General features: G+C 43.2%; 1 protein-coding gene across 4 annotated transcripts in view; it reads left to right on the top strand.

The window, feature by feature from the left end:
- The window catches only part of lnx1 (ligand of numb-protein X 1), a 43,502-nt gene that overhangs the window by 4,820 nt on the left and 15,556 nt on the right, over positions 1 to 23,126 (top strand). For 2 of the 4 annotated variants that reach the window (XM_034880926.1, XM_034880924.1), the window contains exon 1: positions 6,814 to 7,535. In XM_034880926.1, the coding sequence (XP_034736817.1) occupies positions 7,444 to 7,535 (92 nt within the window). In that variant the 5' untranslated portion in view covers positions 6,814 to 7,443. Of the gene's footprint in view, positions 1 to 674; positions 1,192 to 6,813; positions 7,536 to 23,126 lie in introns of those variants that run through there. The other 2 variants (XM_034880922.1, XM_034880923.1) reach the window with 2 other exon arrangements.

Here is a 23,126-nt window from a genome sequence, read left to right as displayed (position 1 = left end):
CTCCGAAGGACACGGCACAACGCTTTGAACTGTTGGTAATTCCCTTTGGGGAAGTCTGCACCAAAGGGTCTGTGAGTCCGGTCTTTGGGATTGGGCCATTTTGTGGTACTTGTCCAGTGTCTATGACTTGTTAGATGTTCCCCTCTAAACCTGTTTCATTTAAATAACCTTTCAAGGACCACAAAGGTAAAATTATCATATTTCAAACCAAAAAAACAATTACTAAAAATAATGTAGATTGGTGAAGCAGGACTTTACTTTTAATTTTTCCACCCCATAACTCATCTCCAGTCCCATCTGATTTATCTTGTGATGCTTTTAAGGGTTCTGATGCCTATAACTATAACTAAACTATATACACTTGTTAAAACTGGTTCCACCTCAGCCAGCTACAACGGTTAAATGCATGCTTAAACATTGATGCATCAGACATAATAATGTCATATATGATAATATATGAGCGATGAGACATAGTGTATCACTACACAACCAGTGCCTTAAATCACATTTTGCTGATTATACTAATATATTTGTACTGGAGTAGGATTTTGAATGCAGGTTTGCGGCTTGTCATGGAGTATTTTTACAATGTTGTATTGATTTTAAGTAATAGATACACATGTGTACTTCCTCCACTACTGCCTCCCTTACACATGTTCCTTTTCCTCACACAGTTTCCCCGCACGTCTCTGTTGCTGATTACTTCCTCCCTGGATCCAACAAGACATCCTGAGTCCAAATGAGTATCCAGGAGGAAAGTATACAGCCTGAAGTTGCCATGGAGATGGCCGGAGCATCTGCTCCACCCCTTTCCCTCACAGACTTTAGACTGTCTCCGCCCCCTAAACTGTGCACCTCATGTGGCCAAAGCCACGAGCTGGAGGAGAACCACGAGTACCTTTACATAGACGAGGTGGACGACGACCTCATCTGTCACATCTGTCTGCAGGCGCTCATCCGGCCCCTGGACACGCCCTGCGGACATACCTACTGCGGGGAGTGTCTCACCAACTTCCTGCTGGAGAGCGACTTCTGCCCGGTGTGTCGCACGGCCCTCATGCTGCAGAGCTGCAGGAAGCCCAGCCTGCTGGTGCACAAGCTGCTGGACAAGCTGGCTGTGGCTTGCCCCTTCACTGACTATTGCACTGAAACTCTGGCCCGTGGTGACCTGGAAGACCACATCAAGAACAGGTAGGATGGTTTAACAAATCCCAAAAGTATGGCAGAAGCGGTTCTTATCCAGCATTGTTGCTTGGCTTTGTTGCATACTCAATTCTGATTGGTCAATCTGTAGTCTGCTATTTCTGTTTAACAAACCACCGCTAAGGATAGCAGACCAAGTTTTGATCATAGACTCTGGCGGACCATTTTTTGGGGCAATTTGCGCTCATACGGAGCTCAAACTAAAGATCAGAAGATTCCAAGGAGAGTGATAGAGAGTGGAGGAAACAAGGATTGCTAACAGCGCTAATGTAGCAGAGCAAAAAGAGCAACTTGGCTTCCACTGGAGCAGTACTTGTCAGATATAAAGTTAACCGTCCTAACCAGGACGGAGGCATCACTAGTGGGAAACCTTTGTATGAGTAGCTGTTTGATAAAGTGTGTAATAAGCGGGATAATGTAGAGCGAACCAATCAATATTGTGAATTGGCACTCCTTCAGGTTCAGATTAAAGACCCAGGTCTGGCATCACCCTGCCAGGGTTCTAATTCGCATTTAGGACGGGCTTGCTCTACATTATCCTTTACGCATTTGCAGGCCTGTAACTGTATTTTCCATTAAAGAAACTAAGATATCATAAGTGCTCTTATTAAACAAGTAAGCAAGAAGTAAGATTCTTTCTTTATGGGTTTTTCTCTTTCCTATTTACCCTTGCTCCGGTAGAATCTACAATGACCTGCAGTAATTATACACTCTAGGTTTCCCACCCTCCTTTGCACATCATCATTAACCTACAGCTCCAGTCCCAAAGGGGAGAGTTCTTCCTTTAACCCAACTTGCATCTAAACAAGGCCCAGCACTTCTGTTTGTGTATCATTAAAAGACTTAGAAGTTCTTTGGTTTCTCTCAGTCTGGATCTGTTTTCATTAATAGTCATTAAGACACCCCTAGCCCAAAGGCTTCTGGGATAATTAGTGCATCTCGCCACACATAACCACATAAACAGCAGAGTGTACCAACTCTTTATCCCGCCCCTTCTTTCCGTCTTATTTCCCACCACCAACACGCACGCATTTTCTGTGCTTCTTGTCTTTCTTCCACCTTCTATTCTACCTCATTCTTCCCTCTATCTTTTTCTCCCAGTCTTTTCCTTTATGTAGTGTGAGTGTCATAATGAGGTGTGGAGCTCCAAGGCCGACTCCCAGAAGGATTCAGCAGCTCGCCCATAGTTTGAAGGGGTTATCTGCGGAGGTGAGAGGCCCCGTCCAGAGGGACCACTCTACACAATGTGTTGTGAAAAAATCCTGAAATTCAACCTTTCTATTCTTATTTTAAAATGGCCTACTGATTGTGCCTTCACAGTATGTCTTAAATAAGTTGGTTATTAGTGTTGGTCTGGTATGTGCAGGTGTCTCAGGATTGTTGGATTGATTGAGCAAACATTGGATTTGGGATTTTTAGCCAAAGATGGGTCACGTGACCACAACAGAAAAGTATTTTTAACCCAAACCATGATCTTTCCCAAAGCCTAACCAAGTCATTCCTCTGCCTAAACCTAATCAAACCTGAACTATAACCACATTTGTTAGTTGCATGCTGTTCTACCTCTTTGTAACATCTTTTCTTCATCGAGACATAGAGATCTATTTCAAGACTGGGGATATGTAAATGGCGCTGGACGTCCCTGATCTATCTTGCTGTGGGTATTTTTGTGGCCATGATGTCAGCGTACTCTGTCTCTGGCCATACCCCAGAATCTGGCAAAGGGTCAGGAGTAGTAATGGCTGAGACTGCCATGCCATCTGGTTAGAGATGATTTCATCCTCATGTAATCATTCATCATTCACCTTTATTGGCCTTTGGTTGGAGAAATCAAGTCATTCTGGAAACAACCAGTGCAATGAAGTACACAATTAGAACCATTTGAACAACGGTATTTCTTATCCGCTTTGTTTCTTTGTCCTGTAAGGGCTTGCACAGATGACTGCTAAGGTATGTTCTTCTGTTCAGGCAGTTACATGTGACTGCATGTAGGCTACCTGTGCTGCTCAAAACAGGTTTTCTCTTCTCTGAATGTCTCTTGATCTCATATTTTTTTGTGTTAGTCAAATTAAATTACCCAGAGCACCATGTGTGTGTTTTACTGATGTTGTGCCTTGAGCATGATCATGTTTCTTTTCTTCTTCTTCCTCCTTTTTGTGTGAAAGTGTACTTGTTTTTTAAGTACACGTTCAAAGCCCGCTGGGAGTCCTTTAAAAGCTTGTGTGAAAATTTGGAAAGTAAATGAGAGTTCCTAATGAAGCTTTCATTTCTTTTTTAACCCTTGTGTGTCGTCAATTGTGAAAAAAAATTATTTGCATTTTCTGGGATTTTTATCACTTTTTCAACTCCTTTTTTTGATGTTTTTTTCAAAGTTGTTTGATATTTCTAATGATGACATTTTCAGCTTATTTTGAAGGTCCATTTTTTGCAATGAAAAAACTGAAAATGGGTCAAATTTGAGCCATTGACTTGAATTTGAAGATTATTTTTGGGGCATTTTAGGCCTTTATTTGACAGGAAAACCTCAGATATGAAAGGGGAGAGAGGGGGCGTAATGACACGCAGCAAAGGGCCGCAGGTCGGAGTCGAACCCCGGCCTGGTGCATCGTTGTATAAACCTCCATAAATGGGCACCCACTCTACTGCTTGAGCTGTTTTTGCACCCTGCAGTTACTTTTCTATGTGAGATTTGGCCACTTTACAGCCAAAGCCAACTGAAGTGGCAGGTGGATAAGCTAACTTGTTTTGTTAGTCGCGTTAGCTAACCCAAGTTACCTTCGATGCGATATACTGTTTTTTTCTCTCATTCAACCATGTTCCGTGTTTGAAGAACACCTTAAAAGGGATAATGTGCTCATTTGTGCCTTGTAATACTAAGGAGTGAGAGAACAACATTGAGAAGTAGACTCCGGAAAGCAGTAACCAACTAAGTTAGCTAACATGTTATGAAGCTGAGGGAGAAGACATGCTCTATGCAGCGGCAGCAACAATACAAGTGAAATTAGTGACTTAAAAAAGGAAAAGGGATTGTTACTGCCAGCGATGGTTCTGTTTCAATAGGCTCTTTTCATATTTGCTTTTAAATAGCCTGGACAAGGTTGTGTCTCACCTGCTTTAACCCTTGTGTTGTCTTCCCATCAACCATGAAAAGAAAAACAATTTGGTCGCTTTTTTCAACATTATTAATGTTATTTATGTTGTACATTTTATGTATTTTTTTTTTTATGTTTATGTTAAACATTATTTCAATGTTGTGGGTGTTTTTCTTGATGTTTTTCCAACGATTTTTTGATATTTTTTATGTTTCAGTGCTTATTTCAACGGCCCATTTATTGTCACAAAAAATAAAAATGAACTAAAAATGGGTCAATTTGACCCAAAGACAGAAAGAAACAGTAAAGAAGCGACATGGGCAGAACAATGCAACTTATCCCAACTTATTTTTTAGCTAATGTTGAGCCGATATAGTTTGTTCTGCAACCCAAGGCCACTTCTTCACGTCGTCTTCTCCTTCCTCTGTTGTAGAAGGCAGAGCTAAATTACATGTTCTGTTTAAGATGTGACCGGTGTTCCCTCATCAAATATCTCCTCAAAAGATCTATAGCATACGCGTTATTAAGGATACCACGTAACTTTCCAGGCAAGTCCCGCAGCTCGATTGGTTGGGGTTAGGCATTGGCCTTGAGTGGTTAAGAATAGGATAGCCGATTGGCCAGGGGACAGGAGCTGAACAAATCAGGTTACGTTACCTTGCGTAAGCATGGACGCCTGGCAAATAGTGAATTTTAAAATACTTTAAATATTGGTATTGAAAGGCAGGTCTTCCCTAGAAGTGGTGTGGGTTCCCTAATAACGCGTAAAGGGAATAAGCAGAAATTGTTTCCATACATTCATACAGGATATTGTGGTGCTAGGATTACCATCTGCTTCTAAAGCATCAATAGCTTTCTCTTCTTTATTCAACGTAACATAAATGTACACACAGATTGGTCCCTTGGTATATACAGTACGTACTGTATGACACTGTCTTGCTAAGGAATAACTCCAATACTGTATTCTTTAAAAATTCCCACTTTGAAATTCCAGCTATGAGCGTTTAGATGCCGTGAGTGGAAAATCTAAAGTAATAATAGATGGAGAGTATGTGTGTGTATGTGTATGTGTATGTTATGGTGGTGTTTTTGTGAGTGTGAGTGAATGAAACGACTCCTGTGGGGGCGGACTGGTTTCTGTTCCCAAACTGCATCCTGTCCCAATCCAATTACGTTTCCATTTCCTGCGTGCCCTGTGGTCTCGTTGCTGTGCGCACTGTTCAAATACCGCAGGAAAACTTATGCTTCAGTATGCACACATGCATTAATAGACACGCACACAAACGCGCGCACGCACACACATATTCAGCATGTAACTACACTACCTCCATCCATGAACTAATCATTCAGACGGGGTATTCACACCAGTTAAGTGTCTTTCTGGAGGGATGCAGACAACAGAGCGCTATGGAAATCGGTGGGAAAAAATGTAAGAAAAGAGAAAAGAAGGAAAGGGGGAAAGAGGGAAAAGAGAAAAATTAGAGGGAGTACTATGATGCTAAAATGCGAGCTTTAAAAATCTAATTAACATAACTCAATACTAGGATGGAATAGCTGAATAAATATCACTGGGAAGAGATTGAGGTTGAGATTTGACAGGATGAAATGAAAATAGATTAGCTGCAGCAGCTCACATTCAAAGTTGTTACTCTTCCTCTTGCTTCGTGTTTACTACAGAGAAAGACAGAGGGAGATGGGAGTGACAACAGAGAAGAGATTGAAATAAAACGGGAAGGGAAATTAATATGCACTTCTAAACAGCTTTTAAATGGATCTGGTTTTTGTACACACCTGCCATCAACATGTATCAACACACCTTTCCCCCATCACTTCCCAGCTGGAAATGTTTCCCAAGATGCCTACACAACTGTTTGCATCAGGTAGTAATGATAGACAGGGTTAACCTTTGTTATCGTGCATCACCCATCCCAATTTATCTTTCCCCTTTTTTTTATATTCTCTCAAATTGAATGATTGTATAACTGACTGACTGACTAAATGAATGAAATGTGCACTTGTACAATGGTTCTCTCAAGATTTATTCCAAACTTTTTTTCTTTTTTGTGCCCCTGCCATTCTCTTATATGTCAGAATAACAAGCCTCCATCACTGCAGAGAATAGTGATTTGCCGGTGGGTTTTTGGTCATGCTCTTTTCTGTTTTTCCACACATGGATGCAGATTATTTTAAGCGATCAGACCAATCTACTGCACAGGGAGCAGTCCATCGCTTGGAGGAAACATATTCTCCTCCCTCCTCTCTGTCCTACCCCTTCATGGACCAACATATGTGCAGGCAGGGGGAGGTGAATGCAGAGGTTGTGTGTGTGTGTGTGTCTGAGTGTGTGCGTGTGTGGACGAGGTGTGAAGTGGGCAGAGCCAATCAGAGCAGCACCCAGTACCTCTCCCCCCTTTCTGTCTTTGTTTGGTCTGCTCCGTCTCCCCCCTCAGTGGTTTCTGCTGCAGTATAAGTCACAGCCTGCGCTGTTCTCTCTGACATGCACACACACACACACACACACACACACAAACACCGATGGAGACAGACAAGCACACACACGCATACGAGCGCAAATCCTCTTACAACTCGCCAGTGCCCAGAGCAGATTAAAGGGCTGCATATCTCAAATTGTATTCCAAATGTGCCACCTTTGCATGGGTCTCCTTCCTCTTCTTCTTGCACTTTCTCCTCTTCCTCCTGAGCCACAACGGGACTTCTGCTCTGCGCCTGTCTCTGCTGCTTCTTCCTCCTCCTCCGTCTACGTCTTCAACCTCTGGCAAGTGGCCCGTTCGCCTCTGCAGCTGAGATGACCAAGCAGCCAGCCTGAGGCAGAAGAACAAACTGCCAAGCTCACACAGACACAGAGGTAGAGAGAGACAGAGAGAGACATAGAGAGGGGGGGGGACCAGAGGGAAAGAAAGAGGCTAGGTAGGAAGTGAAGGATTAATTCTGATCCAAGAGCCCCTCAGGAGAAGGAAGGCAAGCAAGGAAGTTGGGTAGAGGAAGCGCGGGTCAGCACGGCCAGTTTCGGAGAATTGGAGGTGGAGGAGGAGGACGGGGAGGAGGGGGGTGTAGAAGAGGAGAACGCTACAGTGCAGAGAGGGGAAAAGGAGGGGGAAAAGAGAGGAAAAAGAGCAGAGCGTTGACCATGAAGGCTCTGTTGCTGCTGGTCCTGCCCTGGCTCAGCCCGGCCAACTACACAGACAATTTGGGCAACCTGCACATCCTCTATTCTGAGCTGTGAGTACAGTTAACACTCAGCCTCCTCGTGCATCCTTTCACCCCCATCACCCCATCTCTCTCCATCCATCAACAGCTTATGCTGCTGTTAGCCTACTGTAATGTCATCGTTCATGTCTTTCACTTTTATAAGCCATTTGTTTGGGTGTTTTTGCGGTACATCCATGCGTTTTTTTTGTGTGTAACTTCAAACTGTTACATTCACTGTGATCTATGATCATCACTTTAAGAGTTACAGTGTGCCGCTGTGGTGTGGAAATGATCATGGAGTTGCTTCCTAATGCCCTGGTGCTCGGTTGTTGTGGCACTGGGGGTGCAGTAGAGCTAGCAGGTAGGGCTTTGTGCTGTCCAGGACAGTTTGGATGCTACGGCACTGCAGCATGGCATGTCTCTCCGTCTCTTTCTACCTCTCTTTATTGACATGTGAGTGTGTCTGCAACAGCTTTATTGATTTGAGCAAAATGTCAGTACGCGTTCAGCTCACAGTTGTGGGCATTATACACTGTGTACAGTGTGTGTGTGTGTGTGTGTGTGTGTGTGTGTGTGTGTGTGTGTGCCATTCAGCATATGGGCGGTTGTAGCCACGGTGTGTTTGTTTGTGGAACAGGCTTTCACCTCAGCATTAAAAATTCATAGCTGGCTACTCTTACTACTTACTGCATCACATCTGTTCAAGCCTTTATATACTGTACACACCATCTTTGTTGTATTTAAAATCGCCATCAGTACGTAAAACAACGCATAAAAACACAACTGTTGGTGCCTATTTTCATAGCATTTCCTTACGATTGATATTTCATCGGTTACATCACCATTGACACACAGATGCACATCACGTTGTTGTTGAATTTTGACACTATGGAAACAAACCTCTCATGGGGTGTGTTAACATCAGTGCTGCAACTAAGGATGATGGTCAAAAATATATGAATCATTTAGCTAAAAAGATGTTAATTATGTGAAATGACCATTACAGGGCGACATCTTTGCATGCTTGTTTTTGCCAACCAACAGTCCAAAACCCAAATATTTTCAGGTTACACTGATAGAAAAGGATTCAAGACAGCAGACAAATTATCATCGTTTTACATCACACAGTATCATCACACTATCTGGCTCCTCTTCTTCTGAGCCGTTTCCTGCTCTTCATTGACCCTCAGACGTTCTTTGTGTGGAGTTAATGTTGACTATATTCAGCAGCACCGTGTAAAGCCAGGGATCTCTGATCCCCGAGCTGGGCCACTGGTCCTCGTTCCAGTCTGACAGGAATGTCCCCTTATACCGCATACAACACATGAAACAATGGCTCGCCTTGCGAATCCCCTTCATTTCATTGTATGCGCCCTCCACTGAGTGGGACTTTAGCTCCTGCATACAACCAAGAGCCCATTTTGGAGAGCAGTGGATGCCAAAAGGAGGCGAGGAGGGAGAGGGAAACGTACCTACGTACTGTAGGTAAATGGACTGAATGGTTTGTCAGATGAGATGCAGAAAATATGAAATCCCTACATTGGATTATGTACAGGGAAGAATGGGAGGAGCAAACAGTAAGAATGGAAATGAAGTGGAAGAGCGGTGGGTTCAGAGACGTACAGCAGAGAGGAGGAGGAAGATGAGAGGAGACAAGAGGTCATAAGGTCACTTCCTGTGCCATCTGGCCATACATACGGCTGCCATGGCGATGCACCAGCACGGCCACTACAGTATGTGGGTCATATCAATGAGGGGTTGTGTGTCAATTTTTGATTATTATCAGATTTGCCCACCGAGTTAGGAATACTCAGTCAGTTAGACAGAGATAGTGTTTGTGTGTGTGTGTGTGTGTGCGTCGGAGTGTGTTACTGTGCTTGTGACAGTGAGGTTTTGTGCTGATTATGACATGACAGTGAGAGAAACCGGGAGCAGACAAACGCGGACGTGGTGTTTTTCTGCCTGGCTAGAGAGCAGTGGCACACCATTTGTCTTTGTCCATACTGTTGACAGGAGTAGCCTCCAGCCCCCCCCCCCCCCCCCCCCCCCCCCCCCCCCAGTGTTTTCACCACCATTCCCTCCTGCCTCTATTTTTCCTGCCGCCTTTCTCCCCACCCCATTTCTCCTTCCCCTCCTTTCTTTTCTAATTTCTTTCACTTTAATGTGATACAGTGAGTTATATTGCGTGGGAAAAAATGACAGTGGCTGCAATCTGCTTTACTCACACATAACTGAGCATAGGCTTGTATACAGACTGTATTGGCTATGCGCGTGGTGTAGATGGTGCTAACAATGCGAGCGGAGAGTAGCTGTTTCTCTGTGATGAAATGCTTAATATGGTTACCGCCGTTTTACTCTGTCAGCACGAGCCAATAAAAAGCAGCATTGGCACACACAGGAGAGCAACTAGATTGTTGTACTCCTTTTGTCACACGCATACTAGTCTCGCATTGCCGGGCCTCATCTTCATAGTGCTGTGGAGTAAGGTCTGGCTACTACACACATGCATTCTGGGATATGAGGAAAAAAAACAATCTGGGTTGTTTGGATTTCTTTAATCCAATCACAATCGTCTTGGGTGGGGTTGAGTTCCAGACACGGGGACGGTGGCTTTGCAATATGGTCTCAGGAAGGAACTTGTTTTAGGGGAACAGCTGCACCCGCAACAGAGAAAACACCACATACAATATTAAATAAAGTTCCCACAATACAGTAACGTGAGCTATATTAGCTGGATGCATGGTTCAAAACTTAACTTGCTCTTACCAGTGTAACACCTTGTGTTTTTCCATGGCAATCCAGCCAATCATTCCCAGTCAGATTGTAAATGCTGTGAATCTTAATGTATTCTTTATTAATCTTACAAGGGGAAATCACAATGTTTTCACGCTGTTGTTATCACACACACGCTCTGTACCTATACATGCACTAAATGGAGTGATGTCATGGGGGGGAGGGGGCTCCTTGAGCAGTTGGAGGTTCAGTGCCTTGCTCATGAGCACCTTGGGAGTGCTCAGGAGACAAACTAGCACCTCATACTTTGGTCCTGCGGACTTGAACCAGCTCCGGTTCTCAACCCAACTCCCTACGGACTGAGCTACTGCCACCCTCACCCCAAATGCATCCTTAGTAAGTCTTTACAATCATTCACAGAAAGAACCCAGAAGGTCTTTAGAACTTTTCTTTCGAACCTGCCACTTTAGGGTTTGGCTTGCTAGTCTCTGTTTACCGTAGCAACGAGATTTTTGACAGCAGCAACACAAAAAGAGTGGAAATCACGCTTCATCCTGGAAATGTACTTCCCTTAATTCAGACTACTGCTACTGTAACAACAAATACGCACCACGCCATGCCTTCTTCCGCCTGGTGGCCGTTTTAAGCAGGAGAAGGCTTCACTAATAAGACTTTTTGTTTGGATTGAATATTAACCGCTGTTCTGTGGTGAGGCAGCTCTCATTGTCACATTGTATCGAGCAGGCCAGAAATCCAGGGAGGGCCGGGGGGGGAGAGTTGCTGAGAGATAAAAAAAAAAAATCAGGCTAACAGCCTACTTCTGACCCTCCTGAACAACTTGCACATCTCTCTAAAAAGGAGATAACATTAAATCCGCTTGATCATTTCTTTTCATGGGATTTACCACATGAATCCGTCCTGGGAGCATTTGTATGCACGGGTAGTCAAAGTCTACAAACTGATCATGAAAGCAGACAAGGACACATGTAGAGGACACACTGAATCTGGTCACAAACAGATGTGCACTTGAATCTCACATTACATGCTATTCTTCACAGCAAACAAATATGCATTAAAACACACGCCATTTGACTACGGCGCACATCGCATGTGTAAATACAGTCACAAAAGAACAGATGCATTATGGATGTGTTCATTTATTCATGAACAGTAGTGAGTAACAGGCCAAAGTGTTTACTTTAGCAGAGCCGCCCTCTCCCATGTGTCTCTGCTCAAGCAGAAATACGGCACACCAGCAAAGCGAACAGGCGGTGTCTGCGTGCAGCTAGGGTTTGAAGGCAGGGTTGGTAACTTTTTCCAATATACATTTCTTTATTGTTTGAAATGGTCTTTACACCCTGACCGCAATAAATAACTTATGGGCTCTGAAAAAGGAGTGAAACAGATCTCTGTCATCTGTAGCTGCTGTAATCCTGTACAAACGCCCACTAATCACTGCCTCGCAATCTGCTTGGAAAGAACCAATGAAATGCCTCCTTGCCCCGTTGTAAGTCCTCTACCCGTCCCGTGCACGAGCCTGAGCTGAATGCACGTTGTTGCCAGTAGTCAGTTTGTTTTTTGGAGTAAAATTCTTTCTCTTTTCTCCGCTCTGTAGCGGTGCTCGTGCACGTCTCTTAGTGGATCAGAGTCCCGAAGGCAGGGGTTAGTCAGAGCCCCCGGGGGGATGCTATGGAAAATCTTGCTAGCTTTGCAACATTACCAACCCTGCCTTTAAAGCTCTCTTGCATAGTGCCTGTCGCCCCTATGAAGAATGAAAAAGTACGTGTCCACTGTCAGTGTCCTCTCTTTACTTCCCATTCTATGGGAGCAAATGTGCAATGCATTCTGGTAGTGTCGCGCAGTCTTTGGAGAAGTGGGGTGTGAAGCTGCCCACTCCTCATTTGCATAAAAGTGAATCCAGAGTAGTTTATGCAAATGAGGAGCAGGTAGCTCAGCTCACTGACCAATCTGGCCTATTTGGCACATCAAATGTTTTCAGACACACATTTTAATGAACTATTTTTGTAAGACAAGGGATTTAAAAAAAAAAAAAGAGTAATGACAACAACACTTTCGGTACATCTGCATGCCACAAGCCTTCGGAGATCGTGCACCACCCCCACCCCTCCTCCACGCAGTTGCTTGAAGCATTTATTTGGTGAATCAAGGAGGACACCGAAGATTTACAAAACATGATGAAGTCTTCAGAAGATGTATTTATCTTGTAATTTTGATGTCCTCTTTGTCTCCAAAGCTGAATGCTGCTGTTGTCTTTTCTCAGCGGTGACGTAAACCGCATCACTCGCGCTGTGTGGAGCGGACAGTCTTAATTAGCTTTGTGTCAACTCATTGGGCGATGGCTTGCTTGTAATGGATGTTCATTAATATAAAATAGCACTATAGCTTCAAAGACAATATTGAGTGAGGACTGTCTTATACCAAAAGCATTTTATTAAACTTAAATATAAGACATTTGTTTCCGCAATGCAGTGTACTCTTATATCTGTGCTGAATCATTCACATCAAGTGCCCTACTTCCTCAGCCATATCCCTGAAGATGTGTGTATTGTGCAAATACTTGTCTGTTAACCTCTGACTCAGGCTGGTGTTTGCGGTCTTTGAGGCATGACATGTCGAACATGAATATTTTCTACAGTCTCCTGTCTGCAGCAAGCTTATCTGTAGGAAGTGGGTGTACAGTCTGTGGGCGGCCTGCAGAGCAGGGAGCCAGCAGAGTGGAACTCACAACAGAGAGGACAGCAGGGTAGAGTTAATCTCTCACGTGAACGGTGCCCTACTGGGTGCCAGGGCTTTGGGTTTGGCTGGCCAGTGCTGGCTGGGACCCAAGCAGTTTTACCATGGCACGTGGATGTAGGAAAACCAGGATACTGCCAAAAGCTAGTGTGGCATAGAGCAGAGGTTCACAACCTTTGTGGTCAGCTAAACTCACATACCCCTTCATTGATTCCCATTGTATGGTCCAAATGTGTATTAGTTTACTATTCATTAAATGAAAGTGGATATTGATAAGTTTCTCACACATACCAATAAATACCAATTATAAGGTTGGTTTGGTTAGCAACCCTACTACTACTACTACTACTACTACTACTAGGCTATTAATACTAAGAATGAAGGCAATGATAATAATGTGACCAGTGGTTATAACCAGAATCAAACAGAATTTGCAGAAGGAAAGACAAGCTGGGGAATTTGTGGACTGTTTTTCTGTTTGGGGTGGAGATGTGTTAACATTCTGAGTTAACATCTATTTTATTAGTTTAAAACCTCTGCAGAAATTGTTGTTCTTGAGTCTTGTTAACTAGACTTAATGTTAATATGTGTATTTTTTTTTTTTATTAAATCATCATTTTAAAATCTACAATCTTTCTATGTGCTCCTACCCCCTGCTTGGGAACAACTGACGTAGAGTGAGATATATATATATATATATATATATATATATATATATATATGTATATATATATACAAGCCTTTTTCCGACCAATTATTTACAGGAACGTAGTCATAGCAACAGTCCACGCACTAATCTAGAAATGTGGACGCACCCTAGCTGCAGCAAATGTGAACTGCAGCCAAGGTCAGTCTAGCAACTCTCCGTTGGCTTGCTAGCTGGAAAAACCAAATTCTGGTCAGGCCAATCACATCGTGTATACAGTCGGTGGGCGGGCTTAATTCAATGACAGCAGAGCTGTGACAATTCTGCGTGAATTCCCTGCTATTTGAAAACAAAGAAGATGGCTGCTGATGGAGGACAGCGGCCTTAGGAATCGGCTTTGGAGTTAATCTCTGAAGTCATTCTTAAAAAAGGAAGATGTGTTCGGAGTTTTGCTGATCCGACATGGTAGCACTATGCTATTCCTCAGAGGGAATTTGAAAGACATCCGTTTATCCCGCCCCTCAGATTGAGCCCTGCCAATGGTGCGTTCCCAGACCCAACATCTTGACGTGGGTCTGGCTTCTTCTAAATAGTTCTATTAACTACTCTCCCCCAAAACCGTTTTTGCGTTGACACTTGCCAAGAAGAAGAGGTGAGGGAGTGTCACAAGTACGGCAACGGTCTTTAAAGCTTTGTCACATGACTGTAGCACCACATACAATAACAAACCATCATGGAGGAGGCCATCGGACTGTTCCTGTCCTCTTGACAGAGTTTGGACGGTGGCGTTTAAAGACCAGGCTGAAATACTTAACAGAGAAACAGAAGACAAAGGCTCCAGCGTAACGTGGTCCTCGGCATCAGCCCACTTTTCAGCATTCTGTCCATTCTCGTAGTAATTATTCAAGTAGTCAAGTTTTTGCTAAAACAGACGGCATGGCTTCTACACATGGAGCATTGTGGGGGCGTGACGTATAAGTTGGACCAATCAATGTAGACCTAGGTCAGAGGAAAAAGCAAAAAGACCCTGCCTTGAAGTAGGAGCTTAAAGAGTTCCAGGAACCGCGCTCAGAAGAATTTAATAATCCCCAAACTGGTCCAGTCTGGACACAAGAAAAAAGGGTTCTAGGAACGTTGTGTTCTAGAACATGGCTAAAGGCTGACTAAAAGGTGCCAAGAGCAATGTGCTAGAGCAGCCTAGTGGGGATTCTCTAAAATCATATTCTGTAGTGTTGTGAGGAGGGGATTACAGACAGAGCTGTCTCCACATTGTGTTTAACTGCATGGCTGTTAAGGTGAACACATGTAAGGTATCTTAGTAAGCAGAGGTCCCGCTTAGCCAGAGAGCAGACACTAAATCAGCTGTGCTTTCCTTCTCTGCTGAAAGAATGAGACTGCCCTGCTGGTTGAAACCAGATACTGACACATTAAAAGCTGCATGAATGTCCCTTCGGCCCCGATAATGAGGTCAGGGCTCAACTGATGATCGTCCATATTGATCGGCTGAAAAATCCTGAGTCAGAGTTTGGGCTGTAACTAACAGGCTGACTGGACTGACACGGCGCTTTGGCTTGGAGGCCTCGTAAAGCGCTCGTAAACACACAGATGTATTACGCGTGCCAAACCTGCTGAGCCGGTATTCGCCGCACAGGAGCGCGCACAATGGCGAGTTCAAACACAAAGACAGGATTTATGAGCTGTACACATTCACTTTTGGTTTCTGGATGCGTTGTTCAAAGGCTGGAAAAAAAACAGTCACACCCAACTAAACCTCGCCTCCTACTTTAATTTAGCAAATCTGCTTGAGAAATAAGCTTGGCCAAAAATGTCGTCCCACAGCTGAGACTGTCCCCTCTAGCTGCGGTCTCAGCCCCTCCTCGTGCAGCAGATGGGATTACCCCTCACAGCAGGCGGATCCAATCAACACACCAGCGCATCCTCTGATTAACGCTCCTCTAGTTCCTCATTAACTGGATTACTCTGTCTGTCTTGATGTAACTCTCTCTCTCTCTCTCTCTCTCTCTCTCTCTCTCTCTCTCTATGCATCTATCTATCACCCTGTCTATTCCCTCCCAATCAAACTTTACTTTATGTGTTTGGCACGTGGCCCAAGTGTGTGATAAAGAAGTAACTGATATACTAATCTAATCAAGGTTTAATTCAAGCCTTTATTTCCATGAGTTCAATTAATAAACCCCAGCCCCCTCCCCATATTGCAACAGCGTCTCCTTTGTGTGTGTGTGTGTGTGTGTGTGTGCGTGTACGTGTGTGCTTTACTCAGCCTGATGGAAAGCAAGCTTGTCTTAGCCAAAAGCTGTTGAGGACAGACTCTGAGGACTTCCATCCCTGAATCAGCTGGATTAGACGTTGAGTAAAGCCAGGGTCCATAAAACCTTTCAGGATTTTAACGACTCTTTTCTTAGCATTGTTTATCTTTAATTATGAACCTGATGGGAAATCTGGTAGAGAAGGAAAGGGCTAGAGTGAGTTCCTGGCTTCCCTTAAGATTTGTCAATGCTTTAGTTCTTTGTCCACAGGCCTTCAGTTAAAGGAAATTAACATGGTCTTTTTTTACATGAAGAAATGTGGCAGAGACGAGCATGCTCCGGCACTCTGGACTAAAGTCGTTAGATGTTGCACCAGCTGTGTATTCATGGTGCATTCCCATTATCATTAGTGCTCTAAAAATAAACTCAACACACACACTGCATGCTGTAACCTTTAAGCTTCTCGCACTGTCACACAAGGAAGCTTCCTATATAACTAACACACACACACACACACACACACACACACACACACACACACACACACACACACACACACACACACACATTTCTTGTATTTTTACCTGCACACTACTTCTGGGTTTACCATGGTGTTGCTGGAACGTTTTCAAAAGCATTAGAAAGTCGGTGTCAGTAACAACCAGAGCTTTGGCTTGAGACTTGTTGACTTGGACTCTAGGTGTTAGACTTGTTAACTTGGACTCTGGGCTTGAGACTTGTTGACTTGGACTCTAGGTGTTAGACTTGTTGACTTGGACTCTAGGTGTTAGACTTGTTGACTTGGACTCTGGGCTTGAGACTTGTTGATTTGGACTCTAGGTTTTAGACTTGTTGACTTGGACTCTGGGCTTGAGACTTTTTGATTTGGACTCTAGGTTTTAGACTTGTTGACTTGGATTCTGGGCTTTAGACTTGTTGACTTGGACTCTGGGCTTGAGACTTGTTGACTTGGACTCTAGGTTTTAGACTTGTTGACTTGGATTCTGGGCTTTAGACTTGTTGACTTGGACTCTGGGCTTAAATCTTGTTGACTTGGACTCTGAGCATGAGACATGTTGACTTGGACTCTGGTTTTGAGACTTGTTGACCTGGTCTCTGGGCTTTGGACTTGATGACCTGGACTCGAGTTGATTTGAGTCACTGTTTCGATGACTTGCGACTTGACTTGACAAAAAAATGAATGGCCCGGGACTCGACTTGGACTCGTGTTTTCTTCCCGTTGACCACACAGTTTTTTGTCATTCTGGGTCAAAATGAACATCCAGCTTTTTTGAAGCTTTTTTTCTCTTGTTTTTTGTCACTTTTAGTGACCATTTTTGTCGATTTTAGTTTTATATCTATTGTAGTTCAGTTTGTGCATTTTAGTTGTTGTGGTTTTTATCAGGTTTTTGAAGCTTTTTCTTATTTCTGTCACTTTTTTCCAAGTTTGTCACCTTCCTGATGTCTCTGTTAATTCCTTTTCCTTTTTCTTTTTTCCCCCCACATTTTTGAAGCATTTTTGTCACATTTTCAACCTTTTTTTCATTTTTCCACCTATCATTTTTCCAAATGCTAAAAAATCTAATAAAATACTCAATGTTGTATGGAACCGTCCACGTTATTTTTCTGGTGACAATTTGTTGAAAGAAGCCCACATTTTTGGACAGAGACTTTTGGAAAATGGCTCAAATTTGACCCGACGAAAACAGAAAGGATAAGCTTAAGTTAATGACATCAGACTTGACTTTAGGCATGATGACTTACAAGTATATTCATTCATATTCATATTCAAATGCAGCAAACTGTAAATCATGATTGGACGTTTCTAAAAGCTCCCCAGTATGTGATTGGCTGTCAGTCCATATCCTGGCAACACGCAACATCAATCATTCATTTGGGACTTGACTTGCCTTAACTAAGGACTCAAAGTTGACTCGGCTTGACATAACCTGTCACCTGCTGCTTTCAGATGTACTGTAGGAAGAAGAAGAAGAAGAAGAAGAAGAGCTTATCAACTACCCAAAATGAGTCTGACTGTGGGTCATATACCGGACAGCGGGCTGTATACCCCCACAGACCCACTGTTTGATGATTTGGTGACTACACAATCCTTTAGGATTCCAAAGCATTTAAATCAGCAGAGACATGCAAATAAGATGTATTGTACTTATTGTACAATAAAATGTACAAAGTATTTAGCGTTTAGACTCCATTGTTATGCAAATCTTTCATATATCTATATATAGGGGTAGAGGGCCATCATAATCCCCCCCCCCCCCCGATGGAATCTAGACACCGGCGTGGTGACAAAGGAGCCCAAAGACCAGACCAAAGGAGGCTCCGATCCGGTCAGCTGGAGTGGAAGACTGGAGGTGGAAGGGGGGGTGGAGCTGGAGTAGATGACTGTAGATGGGAGGGGGTGGGGGGGGGAGGAGGGTTGCACTCTTTGCCTGCAACGACAGCTGAAAGCAAAGGGAGAAACTGATTATTTAAAGCAGGGTTGTGACTCTGTGATTGGCCGTTGCCATTTGTGTATGATTCTGATTGGTTTAGTAGGAAGGAGAATGCCTCCAACAGCTGATTGGAGTTAGGTAGAGCGTTGATGAAGAGTGAGGTCTTCCTGAAAGGATTTACACTGAGATACATTTCAATCAGGAGAGACTAGTTGCAGATATGCAACAGTTATACACGGCATGATAAAATATACATTTATTAGGAAAACAGGTGAATTGATTTAGGAGTGCATGGATTAATAGTTAGGTCTTCCTGAAAGAATTTACGCTGAGCTACATTTGCATGATGATGATGACCCCCGCAGTGTGTGAACATAAGCCCAGAGACACCGCCTGGTTTCTGTATCTGACTGCCTGACCTGGAATTGTCACCTCAGCGGAGGTAATTCCGAGTGTGGGCCAACACGATTGTCCGCGGCAGTCATGGAGCGGAGAGAGTATTTGGGTTAGGAAGGATAATCCACTCACCCCTAAAGAGGATTGGAGAATCTCACAGGCTTTGATGAGTTGTGAGCTGGTGTTTATTTCCCATCACAAGAACAGGGCTGTTTGTGTCACAGCCAGGGAGCTCCGACATAACTGCCACGTTGCCAAAAGCATCATGGGTAATTGTTAGTGCGCTGGAGAGAGCGGAGGATGAATGTGTAGGGAGGAGGCGAGAATGAGTGCTGCCGAGGATGTTTCTGGTGTCTTTGCTCCTTATCTCGCCACAGATCCCGCGGTTTAGAGAGATGATGTGATAACTGAGGCTGTGCTGACCGAGGCTCGTACTGCACTGTTAATGAGCGTCTGCTAAGCTCAGTGATCATCCCCTCCAAAAATGATGCTGCATGAGAAAGGAACGGCTTTGCATAAGCACTTAAAGTTCCCCGATTATACACAAAAAGGATGTTTATTCCCAAGAGAAAAAAAAGCGAGAGTGTATTTCCTACATCTGGGTGTCTTTGCAAGCTCCCTTGACGCACTGGACGTCTCCAGTGTGCAGACTTAATTGGCCCGCTTACCTAGTCTCCAAAGCTCCAGGACCACCCTGGTGAGGGACACAAGGGCTTTCTGTCATGCTTCCTTGCCTTTAACTTCAGACCTGCACAGACTGCGGCCTTTGCATTCCAACTCAAGACATAAGAAACTCGAAGCAGCTGAGATTCAGAGTGCTTTTAAAGCAACTCTTGTCCCCTGGAGGAAGGAGATTTGAATTAGCGGGAGACCTTTTGATAAACCAGTGGCACATTAAAACAATGTCGGGGCGCTGCTGTCTTAGAGACTGTGTTGTAATGGTCTCAGTGTTTCTGGGACTTCAAAAAACTTGTGTTGTTGTTCCCCTGTGAAAGTTTCTTTGGTTTTCATCCTTTGTGCTTGAGCTCTACAATCACAGTACATGTTTAAGAAATGAACGCCTTAATAGCTTCCTTGCTCAAATTCAACGTGTGGGGCGTATTTATTACAGTTATACCAGGACAGACATTTAGCTAAGGTTTGGGTGGTCTGTTAGATTTATGTAACTGAATGAACAACGGTATTTCCCCATCTCCAGTGACTGACTGCGGTTTTCCACTACCCATGCTCAAACAGGGGTATGCTGTCTAAGAGTCTTCAATTCCATACAGCGAGGTTGGACCAGTCCTATACAAGCCTATCAAAGGTGTGTGTGTGTGTGTGTGTGTGTGTGTGTGTGTGTGTGTCTGTGTGTGTGTGTGTGTGTGTGTGTGTGTGAAGAAAAAAGGAAACAAATGTTCAGTTAAGGGTTTACAGTTAATGGTGGAACATGTGACTTTGTGAGGGCGTGAAATCACATAAATTGCAGATTTCCGTTGCACAAAAGTCACATATATCTTAGCAGAAAGTTGAAAAATGTTGTGTTTACTTCATTCAATCGCAGCCATTTTGCCCTGTTGCCATGGGAACGTTGTGAAGTGACGTAATTACCCGACAAGACAAAAAGTCTCTTTTTCATCAAACCTGATTTTGCAAGTCAAAAATGTTTTTTTAACCTTTTTTTTTTTACATTGGAGCTTTTTAACGAATCTTATTTCTTTTTCCTTCACTACCACCTTCCTAACTCTAGTTATACTACTTTTTGGAATCCATGGACAATAACCCTCACTTGCATAGAACTATATCTAATATTTGAGTTAATTGTATTGAGTCTTTGTATCGTTAACCCCTGTGTTGTCCTCCCGGGTCAAACACATCAACACTAATATATTCTTTTACCCTTTTTTCGACATTTGACATTTCCAACGCATTATTTTTTTATTTTTTTTTCAGTACCACCACCTTACTACCACTAGTTTTACACTGCTTTTTGGAATCTAGAAATTATGAATTATTTTGACTAATAGTTAAGATCAGAGGTATGTTGAGTGGATAAGTTTGGACAGGAGGCTGATTTGAAACTATTTCAATTCACTTGAAATTCATTGAAAGTGATTGTATTTGCAAAGAGCGTTGCCTGGAATCCATCCTTTGTTGTGGTAATTTGGTTAAAAACAAATGCCATATTTCTGATACAGACATTTTTAAAAGGGAGGGAGGGTTAGACCTCTTCTCACAGGAACTAATTTGGGGGACTTGAACACACTTATGTGATTCAGTAGTTTTTTCAAGCTGCACCCAGCTTTAATTATTCTAATTGGTATTGAGTGACACAAGGAGAGCTTCTGCCCCGTCAAGACTGCAGTGCTTCCCTCTCCTCTGCCGTTGATTGAAATATTGCTCTATTCAACCACTTCACTCAGTTAAGTGGTATGTTGCAGCACGGACATGCTTGATAGCAATCAATAGAACCAACTGAAATAACAGGACTAACTCACGATGGCACTGCCCACACACAGGTGCACAGACACACATGTGAGTGTCGAGTGAGATCAATAGGTAGTTCAGCTTGGTGTAATGCTGTATCTACCTGTGAGTCTGACCCGTGGCTACAAGTGAGATATAGAACCCACTTCAGGATGAAAGGATTTGGATTTTGTGAGATATGGTCACAGTGCATGACCCACTTTGACAGGTCTGTTATTAAGACAAAATGCTTTCTTCTGGTGATGTGTGCTCCAAGGGGGCCAATGGCCTTCCTAGGCTCCAAATGGCTCACAACAGGATGTAGTCCTATAGAGGGTAACATTTTGGTTAGGGAAATAAAAAATCCCCATTCATGTTCTTCATGAGAATTTTGATAATTAGCCATAATGTCTAAATCTTCTTCTTACCACGAGGTATGAGATTGTGGAACGAAGGTTAATGCCCTGTCCTGTGTAGAAGCCACAAGTCTGTATGATCACCCTTGTTTTAAGTTAAAAGATCATAAGGAATAAGATCATCTTTCAATGCAAATCAAACCAGCTATTAAGCTAACTGATATAACACCATGCTTATCTCTAGGTATGGTGAAGGGTATGGGATGATGGGAGATGGGGGGGGGGGCGGGGAGTATTTTAATTCCAAAGGCCAAGGGAACTTTATCAGGATGCATTGGATCCTGATCCATGAAATAACTGGCCTTTAAAGATAAAACTGTATGATGTAAAATAATTTTTTATTCACAATACATTATTCATTCACAAAGAAAATTGGTGTCCTTAAAAGGTTGGATTTTCCTAAATGTTTTGAATTAAGGCATTAAGATCAATTTATTTTGCCTGGGTGTGAAAGCCTTCTCAAGCCACTGTATGAAAGTGGGACTGTGAATGTGACAGGTACGAGAAATTGTTCTCAATCGACTTACCTGGATAAAAAATAATAATAATAATAAAAAACGGTTAAAAAAAAAGGGCTACACTGCCCAGAGTCCTAAGTGTAACAGCGACTCTGATTGGTGGAGCTTGCTGTTACCATGGAAATGTTTTCCGCACAAGCGCAATGGCTATAGAATCAGAAAAGGATTTATTGCAAGGAATTTGCCTTGGCGGTTGGTAAATACATAAACACATTAAATATTACTATGAAATAGACAATTTATAAATATATTTATGCAAAATAGCTGTTTGACATCACAAAATTTCCTTCAAAATGTTCTTTTGCGCTGTTTTAAATGTTACTAGTCATCTCTGGTTGGCTTGGATCCAGGCGTAAAATTCTTTGTATTAGCATGTAATGAAACGTCAAAGGCAGATATTGAATGGTGAAAATCACTTCCCGGAACCAGGGCTGTTCAAAAAGTGGGCGGATGCTGTTTAGCTCTATTTTTATAGTCCCTCCGCAATGATGGCCAATATTTTACCTTCTGCTTCCACCAGACCCCTCCTTTTTGGGTTAATGTCCTCCATGTAAAGTCCATCTTCCAGCCCAGGAGAATGGATGCCGCTCCTCTTGTTTTTCGGAGCTACTGTTGAAGCCGGGCCTGGGTTTGATCCAGCTCATTAAAACCCAGTTAATGTTTGTGCTGATGGCTCCGCGGAGACAGCCAGAAGAGACGAGCCGGTGTTATTCCTGCCTGTGATGAAGCGTCAGCTCAAAGCCTTTATGACTTACAGATGGAGGAGAATTCTTCAACAATACGATACCGTTCTCTGTAGGGATATCTTTAATTCATACACAAACATTCCCAATTTAATAATGTCAGTGTGAAAAGAGAGCTAGAGAGAGGGCGGGGGGCTGAGAATGTGTCGTGGTTGTGGTGTTTTTGACAGGGAGAAGACATCTGGAACTTAGAAATTAGATTTGTTTATGGGGAAAATAACATTCAGACAATCTCGGTTTTATATTCAAA

Source organism: Etheostoma cragini, chromosome 9 (genome assembly GCF_013103735.1).
Source record: "Etheostoma cragini isolate CJK2018 chromosome 9, CSU_Ecrag_1.0, whole genome shotgun sequence".
NCBI lineage: Eukaryota > Metazoa > Chordata > Actinopteri > Perciformes > Percidae > Etheostoma > Etheostoma cragini.
This window is presented reverse-complemented; position numbering and strand designations above follow the sequence as displayed.